This window comes from Pyxicephalus adspersus, chromosome 11 (assembly GCF_032062135.1).
Source record: "Pyxicephalus adspersus chromosome 11, UCB_Pads_2.0, whole genome shotgun sequence".
NCBI classification, from domain to species: Eukaryota; Metazoa; Chordata; class Amphibia; order Anura; family Pyxicephalidae; genus Pyxicephalus; species Pyxicephalus adspersus.
This window is the reverse complement of record NC_092868.1, coordinates 8,054,779-8,066,521: the sequence shown is the minus strand read 5'-3', so window position 1 is coordinate 8,066,521 and position 11,743 is coordinate 8,054,779. Positions and strand designations below refer to the sequence as shown.

The following is an 11,743-nucleotide window of genomic DNA, read 5'->3' as shown; positions in this document are numbered from 1 at the left end:
AATACTTCCCTCATCAGTTTCCTTTTTTTGGTTAACCTTAGAATTCTTCTATAAAGGTATACTGTATATAAACTATTACTCATTTCTTGCCCTAGGACTGTTTGAAGAAATTTCCATGTACATAATTCATTCCATGTCTTCCAAAATATTAATTACTCTTTGTTCTGGTTTTTGTATGTTACTCATCAAAAGAGATGCATGGGAGTAGCTTGTTATGGGCGTTTCTCATATGTGACGAAAACTGATGCCATATATATTTCAGCATCATTTTCTGCTTTGGGTACTACTACGGGGGCATGATGAAGATGGCTACGTATGTAGCAGAGAGGGGCCTCCTATTACTCTGTCTTGTGGCTTTCATTATTCCAGGTAACGTCCAATTAATTTCTATTGCTACTGATAAAAAAAATGATTTGAGATTTACTAGTACAGTATTTGATCCTGTTTATTTATTTGGGTCTATTACCTTTTCTGCACTGGGTCTAGAATGTTTACTACAATAGGTCAAGTGCCTTAGCTGTTGAGCACTTTAACTACAATCTCAACAAACTATACATAGTTATATTCTGTCAACTGAAAAGTTTTCAAATAGACAAGTCTACAATTTGGCAATTCTTTGGTACTTGTGATTGCTGGATATAGCATAAAAAAAGATTTGTTTTAGAATTTGACATATCCTATTCTCAGAACAAAATCTGAGAATAATACTTTTGCACCGTCTAACCCAAGAGATCCTATTTGAGGGTATCTGTTTCATTTGGGAACATAGGGACCTAATGATGGGCTATGGGTTGATTTAATGAAAAAATTTAAACAAAATGAAACCAGGTTTCACCGCACACAGCTTCAAGATATCCCCAACAGTGTTTACATCTGCAAAAGATTTCCATTGTATATTTGTTAGCTACAAAAACTATTGGTACACATCTCCAATGACAGAAATAACCTTTCCATTCAGTTTTTGGCTGTAGTTTTCCAATTAGCTCCCAAATGCCCAAATGTCCAAAGAGAACCTTGGCTAACCTTTAAACTGGTAACACCCATTAGGAATTGCCTTGGATGTGATCTGTGAGATTAGCAAAGTACAGAATGCACAGCCTAATTGGATAATGTCCTATAGTGTGATACACCCTCCACCTCCTAGATTGTAAGCTCTTCAGGGTCCTCTCCTCCTCCTGTGTCACTGTCTGTATCTGTCTGTCATTGGCAACCTTTTATTAATGTACAGCACTGCATAATTTGTTGGAGCTATATATTAAAAATAATATTAACAAAAATAATAAATTGGATATAAATTGTGTAGATTGTTCAGGATTGCTCTCACTCTCTCAAATGAACTTTGTACATTTAGATTCTCACTATATAGTTCTGGGGAATTTAAATGAACCTTTTAGATTGTAATGTGTGCGGTTGGTTTTAATGAAGTGTCTAGAAGAAGGTACAAAAGTCAGTTAGGTGGGGGCAATGCGATCGCAACATCAGTTCAGGTGTGCCTAGTTCTCTGCTTGTCCTTTGTCAGCTAATTGGAACATAAAAAAGGTGAAATTAAAGGAAATTCGGTAAAACATATAAAAAAATTGGAAGTAGAGGTGAAGTTAAAAAATCCAACGAGAACACTTGTACAGGTGACAACTGTGCAATAGGAAATATTATTTGATAGAAAGGAAAATCTACATGATTTTTCTTAGGGTTCCAATTGGGTAGATTAAAGGAGAACCTACAAATATTGGATAAGTAAATATAATGTGTAGTGTAATGTAGTTATGCATGTTTTGTAATAGGTTGTAGGAAGCCCCTGAAGCTGGGAACCACCAGTAGACACACATCCAACATTATTGGCAACCTATTAGATCCCAGACTCACAATTTTGTCTTGCAGTACTAGGGTCCCACGCTTTCATCCTAGCTCAGGACACTATCTGAATGACATTTGTATATTCTTCCTATGTTTGTTTGGATTTCCTTCCACATGCCAAACACATACTGGTAGGTTAATTGTCTGGCTCCAAATATCAACCTTACACTATATTAGGAACACTTGACTATGGTAATAGTAGGGGTAATGGATTTGTGACATGGACATTGGAGTGTAAACTGTTGTTAAAATTTTAGCAGTAAATAAATAAAAAATAGTACTTAGTTTTAGCGTTATGATTATATAAATTGCATAATTTAAACCTTGGAAAATAGATTAGGGCGTATCAAGCATACAACTAGCAAGTAGGTGTAATAATCATTATTTAAATTGTAGATAATAACTAGAAAATGTCATGGGTAGGATGGGAAAATCTTGGAATAAATAATAAATATGCATATTTCTATTCATACATCCAGCAGGACTAGAGAAAGAGGGGCAAATGACTAATACAAGGGCGTCAGGCTGTAAAGAAGGGTGGATACACTGTGAAAAAAGAGAGATGAATTTCATTTAGGTACAATGGGTGAGACAAGAGAAAGTGATCGTTATCTCAGGCTATAATTATTGTTATTAATAGTTCTATCAGGGTTGGGTGCTGTTTTATAGAAACATAATATGACTCTTCTGATAGTACACCTAAAAACATGAACTTGTTTCAATGTGTTGAAGTGAGTTCTTGGAACATTGGGCGATGTCAAAAAGTTTAAGCTCACCTCTAGCCTTTCTTTGAGTCATGAACACGTGTACAGGCTTCTCTCTTGGACTTAAATTGCTTACTTTGATTTCACTTCTGCATTATGAGCTTTTCACATTGTGCATTGGAAGCTGGGTCAAATAGGGTCTGCCTATAATTGGATAGGTAAACCTAGCAATTACCGTAGTATATTACATTCTTTTAAATTTTCTTTTCTTTGACCAATAAAACATTTTCTATTGCTCCCTTCTTTAGCCACAGCCCTAAAGTGCAAATCCTGCTTGGGTACTAAGAAAGAATGCAAATCAACAGAAGTCACCTGTCCTGGAAGCAATGACAGATGTGGAAGCTCCATAACAAACATAAAGTCTTGTAAGTGCTCACTGATATTTATATTATCTTCAAAAACATCAAGTATAATTCTGATTGGTACAAATAAGACCAGAAAGCTTGATAACTAGTGGAGAAAAATGTAGGTGGAATCATTTTTCACTTAAAATGCATCAATTACCCTAGCTCCTAGTGAAAGGTAACTACTCGTTAAAAATTATAGGTTGTAGAAAAACAAATAGTAAGCATAGTTTATCTGCTGAGTACTTTGGGTTTGCCTTTAGAGGCCATTCATACATATGTGCTACTTCTTTACATGCCCATATCTCCAGATTCACATTGCATGTACGTGTGTGGTGCAGTTGGGAAATCCATTCTTTTGAAGGCTCTACATCAAAAAAAATCAGACCTATTTTTTGGGCTCGCCCTGTGATGCAGCTCAATGCCTTTCAAAAGTTTGATAGGATGCCGTTAGGAATGAATAGCACTGCATCTGGCAATAGGACAGTTTTATTAAAGCTCAACAAGACTGGAGAAGAAAGACTATCATGGAGGAACCTAAGTGATTTAAAATGCCTAGAAAAACTTTCTTTAAAATCCTTTACTTGGCATATATTTTAAGTCCTGAACCAGATCTATTTCAGGTTTGCAGAATAATCTATTTTCTTCCATGACAGTCGACTGTCTCCAGTCTTGGAGAGCTTTAGAAGATTAGGCCCAATGCATGGGATATGTTTAGGGTTTGATTGGTGACATTTCAAAAAAAGAAAGAGAAAGCTATGGTGTCCCATGGACCAAATGACAGGATGTCCATTCCAATAATCTTTCTGATGCAGAGTTTACTAATCGGTTTCACATGTTTGGAATAAACAGCTTCAGATACAACATTAAAGACCCCAGGGAATCATTATATTCATTACAAAGTCAGCATAAGCATTGCGATTTTGATCAAATTGACTTTTCAGTACACATACTAGAGAAGGTATGCTGTCTTTAACAATTGTATAATTTATGTTTTGTTTCATTTTTAAGTTCTTTTGAAACGAAATACGGTTGTCAAGGGATGTGTGGATTCAACTGTGCCCTACCGAAGTATATCAATATCCGCTGGTGACACAGTCAGAATGTTCACTGCAGAGAAGATATGTAACACAGACCTTTGCAACAATGAAACTATCCAAGGTAACATTATTGTCTTCAGGCACAGTCTGATATATTCTGCTGGAGACTTCCAGAGAATTGGGAATGTCAGAGATTAGAGAGAGTTCCAAGACTACTAGAGATCACATCCAATCAAATAACCCTGCAAATGAAAAATCTTGCATTGGTGCTTTCTATGGTACCCCAAAAGATAGTCAGAAAGTAATGAACAATTATTGTAACCATTGACTGGTAGAAGACATAGTCATAGATAATTTTCCTTTCTGTTCTGGTGTTCTGGCAGTCAAAGTATTGCGGCATAGTCCAACTTTTTTTTGTAGTTAAGGTACTATAGTACATGCATGTTTTAGAGAGCAATGTTTAACAAAGAACCCAGTGCAGATTAAGGGGATATTTAAGGGAAGTCTGAGGTCCAAGAGCTGTGCTCTAAGTTTTTTAGACACATACAGCCTTCATGCTTAGGGTTTTGGTTTTCCACGTGGCTAACTTCCACTAGCTACATGATGGTCAAATTGCAGGTGCAAAGTAGGAATAGCAGTTTATATCTAATACCATACCATACAAAATTATTTTTATTCAGGTCATTGTATATCTAGTGGTAGTTAACCACATTCAGCTGGACTTGTTCTTGTATTGTTGCAGCTTGCCAAGCTGCTTCGTCAGCTTCAAAGTTTCCAACCATTTAGATACTGGTTTATCTTTTGTAGAGAAATTATCTTTAAAACAATAACTGCGAATCAAAACTCATTTTCCAGCATGGTGGATATTAATTTTTAACAAATGGTAATATGTTGTCATTGTTTGCACATTGTGGTGTGTTTTGGTAATCCTGTGGTTTTTCTAATTTGTTACGATTTTTTGATCTTCGTAAAATATGACAAGTGTTCCGGATCTAGAGATACAAGCACAGAAGAATTATGAATTTGGACTTCCTAATCCTTGAGTACTCAATGTTACCTCTTACCTCTATTTTTGTTTTTCTTCCAGAGCCTGAAACCAAAGAAAATGACATAAACTGCTACTCATGTATATCACCTGGAAAAGACTGTAACAGTGAAACTATGAAGAACATGAAATGTCGAGGACAAGAAAACACCTGTCTAGATATCAGAGTGCTTGGAACTGTGGGTAAGCATCATATGGGAAATACCAAGCCTAGTTGTTGTGTTAGACTTCTTTTTCTCTCTTCACCCATTTACAACAAATAGAGATGGCAAAGGGGCAAATAGTTGTTATTACTAAATGTTGGGTTTCTTTACCAATCTAGAATAAATTCTTGGTGTAATTATAATTAGACAATATTTTCAGTTTTGTGCTATGTTTGTCAGCTCCTTGGTTTTCTGCATCTGACACTGAAATTGGCCACCCAGGAAGATGGTGATATCTCTCCACCATTTATAAGACAGTGTTTGCTCGTAGCCAGTCTCCCGCACCATTACAGGGCAGTAAGTCACATGTTTCCAATACCCAGAAGCATATATTTATCCCATAATATGAGAAAGGTAGTGCAGGTAAAGTGGGTTGTTTTCCTAAATAAAAGCTTTGAATAAAGAGGGAAACCAAGAACAAACATTGTTGGAATTTTTTTATTGCCTATTGAGGAATCCTCTCCTTACTGCCTGTCTAGGTAACCACAACATTGGTTTTTAAAAATTTTTTATACACTTCAAATTTATTAAAAAAAGGGTATTACCATCTTTGTCCTCTTTGAAATATTCTGGTCAACCACTGTCTAGGGGAGGGAGGTCAGGGAAAGACCCCTCACCACTTCATGCATGAAATTCAGTTTGACTGATTAGAATTTGATCATTTCTGAAAATGTGATTTCTTTTATTTCTCAAGGTGAAACATCAAACGTCCACTTCAAAGGGTGTGGAGAATTAAGTTGTTCCAACAACATGATTTTCTCCAGTAAGCTGTCCTCTGTGCATGTGCAGTGCTGCAATGACAACTTCTGTAACAGCGAAATAGGTAATATACGACACCATGCACCTCATACCTTCAGCATAGTCAAAGTGAATGTGTCAAAAGTGACAAAAGGACCTCAATATGTTGGTCATTGGTTGTGTAACATCAGCTTTTTCGCTCCTCACCAGGGTGAGGCAAGGATAAAGGTGAAGCACAAATCCATATTTCATGGTTCAAAGCCCACTGGTCATTGCTCAAAGGCTACGCAATGCAAATCTGTAAAAAAAAGGACTGCAGATTTTGAACCCTGCAGAGTTATTGTAAAACCATGGAACTGGTAAATACAAACCCCATTACTAGATTCCTAGATTCATCATTTCTAGATCAAAGATTTAATGCAAAAGCACCCAGTGATATTTTCCCTTCAATTTATTTACATGCTTCTTTTTCCTATTTGTCTAGAATTCGTGGAACCAGACAAGACACCCAATGGCGTACAATGCTACAGCTGCAACACACTCAATGATGAAAGCTGTTCACCAAAAGACATCACTACAAGCCAGTGCTATGGATCCCTGACATCTTGCTTTGAACTTGCAGGAATGAAGACGGGAGGTATGAATTTAGAAGTCAGAAAAAGTTTAAGATTCATGCCATTACTAGCCATTTTTCTTCCAACAGTGAACTATTACATTTTTTTTTAAAAAAAAGCTTAGCTGAAGTCAAACAGCTAAATACATGGATGAGATACATAAAATACAGATGTTTTATTGACTGGCTTGCAATCATGGAGGCTCAGTATCACATGTGGAAGTTACCTAGGGAGGTCTGCATGCAAATTTACTCTGTCTAAGAATTTTAACACCTCCAGATTGACATCCACCAATAAAAGCATTTTCTTATTTCAATAACTCCTCTCAAGAGCCAGTCCACTGCTTGCAACAGGGCTGAGGGTTCTTGAGAGGAGTACTGAGGCAGGCGGCTGGGATGTTTCCATGAAACTATGTACAGCACCATGTTGTCCCTCTCCCCAGCAATAATCTGCCTGAATACATAGAGAAGCAGACAGAGCTCATGATATCGCTGGGTCTAAAGTAAGATATGCCATGAAAATGGGAAAGATTTACTTAAAAATGTCATAAGAATATTAGTGAGGAAAGGAAGGAGGGCATAGAATGCAAAGGTAGACTCAATAGCAGTTTACCAAAGCCAACTCCAACCCAAACACTTTTTTTACTTCTTACTTTACTTTTTACTTCTTTTTATTATCCATGGCTGGGAAGTATCATATCAATTCATGTCCTCATGGCAGTCTGTAATTGAGCAGGATATAACGGGAATGCTCACTAGGGATGAGCGAGTTTTTAAAACTCGACCTCGTGGCGAATTCGGCCAATCTCGTTTACCGAAATTGCAAGCAAGAACAGCCAGTGTATTTAGGAGAATTAAAAAAAAAAAAACACGGGCTGTACTGATAAATGAATGCAGCGACGGCTCAAGCGTCATCAGGATTTTCCTTTCCTTACCAAATCAGAGAGCACTAGAGGTTTTGAAAGGGTAGACGCCCAATTTACCCTCCAGTGCCCGAGGATCGCAAACAGGAGGATTCCCAGGGCTGCATGAATGAATGCAGCCCTGGAAATCCTCCTGTACTGATTTCCTGGAACTTCTGATGGGTTCGCGAGAATGGTTCGCCAAAATTTTGCGGACCCATCGGAAGTTCAAGGAAATTTTCGTGGGATTGCTGGAGGCACTCTAATGCTCACCAATGGTGTCATGGTGGACGGCACTGAAGAAAGGATTTGTCCTTTCCTCATTCTGATCAAAAACTTGAACCCCTTTCAGGTTTTATTGTTTTCTGTTTACCAGCTGGGAAAATTTACCCTTTCTAGTTTACTTTGATGGGGAATTGTACAATTCCCACCGGAACATTAAATAGTGGAATGACCCCCACTTTGGGAAGATGTCCTCTTGCAGAAATTTCCTGTTGCAGAAGGTGAATGGAAATCTCAGAAATAATACATACACTTTAAATTTATATTTCAAACTATATTGATTGCATTAGTTTTACCTTAACACAGAGATCAATCAGAGGTGGATAAGCTTTTGCTTGGTCATGACTAGGGTTGTTGCAGTGACATGTTTGTTGCCAAAATTAAATAATACAAATATATACATGCCTTGTTTCTTAAACTCTTTCAATGTGATGTTTTTTGTTTTTTTTAAAGATGGTGTGCCAGAGCCTACTTTGCTGAAAGGCTGTGCTACTCCCGAAATGTGTGAAAGCTTACTCCTGCCGTTGTTGCATAATTTGAAAGGTTCAAGAGTCAAGTGCTGCAATGGAAGTTTGTGCAACAACAAATTGACAGAGGACAATCTCCAAACCAGTGGTTACTTTCCTGGAACAGGTATCCAAAGTTACGCTACTAATCAAGCTAACTATAGTCACAAGGGCAGTGGTGTAAAAAAGCCTCAGTATCCTTACAACCCTGTCAACACAGCATATGCTTCTAACAGCTATGGTTCTGGTGGCACCTTTGTAGCATCTACAGAAAATAATGATGTAGACCCTAATGGTGTCTCCCCTGTTTCTCCCCTGCCTACTGTTGATAAACAGAACAATTTCAATTATGGCTCTTGGAACAGAAATAAGAATGGTGGTGGTGCTAATTCTACTTCTATGCCCTCCTATGGACTTAATAGAACTAATTCTACCTTTGCAAGCAATGCAATTCCATCCACTGAAACACCTCAAAGTGCTACATATGATAATATACAAAGCCAAACTGCAGTTTACAACACTGACCTATATGTTGAGGAAAGTACAAACAATGAGGTTATGTCATCTGATGGTGAATTTGATATATTCTACCTTATTGACTCATATTTAAAAGAAGATGATAGTAATCTCACTACAACCCCCCAATGGCCAACAACATTTCAGGGTTCTCCAGACCTAAGTAGCAACGGCAATGGGACCAATGTCACATTTTCACCCTCTAATGGGCTAGATAGTGCTCCTTCTGGGTCTTTAGGCAACCAGAATCTATCCAGTGAAACAAATCCAGGCACTGTAAATTATACCATAGATCCTCAGAACCAAAATTCAGTTGATAACAGTAATTTGTATTTATTTGATGAGGAAATTACAGATGGGAATGTTTTCTTGGGTGGCGGTGAGATTGATACATTCTATAATACTGATGTTTACTCAACAGTTAAAGGGCCAACAGGTTCAGAATCTTCCCCTGGGCTAAACAGTGACCCGTATGTATCATCAGATGCAGATTTAAGCACACAAATAATCCCAGGGACAGCAGACAATGGGTTTTCCCAACAAGACCAATCTACATTTTTTGACAATGGTCTTTATTCAGTTGGTGATACAGTTACAAATATTAATTCTAGTAATGAGAATTACACAGTGTCTACTAGCATCCACTCCACAGGAGTCAACAATAATCCACAAGGGCCAACATTAAGAGGAAATACAACTGTGACAGTCAACAATAATAGCACCAGTAATATTAGCAATGTTCAAGGCATACCCAACTTCTCATTTGGAAGTTATGGAGTCAGTGGGGCACATGTAAATAACTCTTCACCAACACAACATAACTGTTCTAGCTTAACAGGAGGAAGCCAACCAAGTCATGGTCTATCTAATGGGTCTAGTTCCTTTGGGGCAACAAATAACATTACGTCTGACAACAAAACCATGACTAACTGCAGTGCTTATTTTAGCAGTAACAATAACAATGCTCCTGTACCACAAAGCACACAGAGTTCTTATAATGTAGTCCAAACCTCAGGGTATTCCAATAATGTTTATAACACAAGTTTTGCTTTACCAGGTAACGTGAATGGTCATGGAAATTCTAGCTCTTCAATGGGATATCATACTGGAGAAAACAGACAGAATTCAAGCAATGTCTTTTCAGGGTCCTCCATACCAGGAGGATATGACAATAGCAACGGCTCCCATTCTATACCAAAAAATAATGGGTTTGGCTTTGGGAATGGAAGTGGCTCTAGCAATGCCAGCAGTGGTTTAAATCCAATATCTACAGGTAATGTTCATAGCAATAGTAGTTACCCAGGCAATTACTGGGTTATTCCCAGTAGTCATAACCCTGAAGGTTATCACTACAACAGCACTCACAATGGCAGTCATATTAATCAAAACTCTACTACTGGGGGTGGGTTTATTTATAATCAAAACTTGATGTCATCACAAGGAAAAAATAATGGTACCCAAAACAGTTCAGATAGTTCAAACTGGAATGTTTACCCTAATATGCCACCACCAGCAGTACCAGGTCACTATAGCAATTTAGGAAACATGTCCAATATCAATGGCTCTAATCCATATCAGACAGGACTAAATTGGTCCAGTAATGGCAACTATGGTTACAATAACAATATGAGCCACACATTTCCCAATAATAGTGGATACAACACCATCCCGCTTCCTGCAAACTGGAATATCTCAAATTTAGTCAACAATAGTCATTTTCTTGATACTTTGTCAAATATGACCAATATAAGCACAGCTGTCCTCTCTCAAAGATTGAACGGGGTGGATCTTAGTAAACCTGGCAATTTGGCTTCTGTATTATCTGGCATCCCCGGCTTTAACCAAAGTCGATTGTCCCCTGAGATGCAAGCAGCAATTTTTGGGGGCAGTTATGGATATCCTAGTGTTCCAGGATTCAACCACAATATGCCGCCTGCAAATGGAATATCTCAAATTTAGTCAACAATAGTCATTTTCTCGATACTCTGTCAAATATGACCAATATAAGCACAGCTGTCCTCTCTCAAAGATTGAACGGGGTAGATCTTAGTAAACCTGGCAATTTGGCTTCTGTATTATCTGGCATCCCCGGCTTTAACCCCAGTCGGTTGTCCCCTGAGATGCAAGCAGCAATTTTTGGGGGCAGTTATGGATATCCTAGTGTTCCGGGATTCAACCACAATATGCCGCCTGCAAAATGGGATGTTTCACATTATGGTGACCGTGAAAACCTAATTAATATTTTGTCCAGTGCTACTGGTATTAGCTCAACTATACTCTCTCAAAGATTACAGGGAGTGGATTTAAGTAATCCTAGAAATATAGCTAGTGCATTAAATGGTACTCCTGGCTTTGATGCTAATCGGTTGCCACCTGAACTGAAAGCAGCACTTTTTGGCTACAATACCAATGTGGACCACATATTTCCTAATACCGCTATCTATAACAGTAACATACTTAACCCAAACCTAAATATCTCAAAGTTAGTCAATAATAGCGCTTTTCTTAGTTCTCTGTCTAATATGACCAACATAAGCACAGCTGTTCTCTCCCAAAGACTGAATGAGGTGAGCAAGGACAACCTAAGCAGTTTTACTGCTCTGTTATTTAGTTTACCTAACTTTGAACCTTCTAGGTTACCCCCTGAAGTCAGAACGGAAATTTTTGGCAACAGCACCAATCTTAATTTTACCAGTAATGGTGGGTTTAGTATGGTGCCTCCAGGGTCAAATTATGGCAACAACAGCCATTTTGGAAATGGTGGCAGCCATAACCCAAACCTTCCTGGACATAGTACCAATGATTCTTCTTCCACCAACACCACTATCACATTGTATGATGGTGCTCACATTTTGAGAAGCAAAACCGAAATCTTGACCATTGTTTTTATAATTACATTGCTATTACTGAACTGAACTGTGGGCAGTAGGATATAT

The 11,743-nt window shown here is 37.9% G+C and overlaps 1 protein-coding gene across 1 annotated transcript; it reads left to right on the top strand.

Moving 5' to 3' along the window:
• The first annotated feature begins 295 nt into the window (after positions 1–295).
• On the top strand, positions 296–10,766 carry LOC140341227 (uncharacterized). Its single transcript, XM_072426789.1, has 8 exons — positions 296–369; positions 2,867–2,983; positions 3,974–4,123; positions 5,090–5,230; positions 5,945–6,073; positions 6,473–6,625; positions 8,239–8,418; positions 9,865–10,766. The coding sequence occupies exons 1-8, from the start codon at positions 297–299 to the stop codon at positions 10,764–10,766; spliced, it is 1,845 nt and encodes a 614-aa protein (XP_072282890.1). The 5' UTR covers position 296.
• Positions 10,767–11,743: the final 977 nt, after the last annotated feature.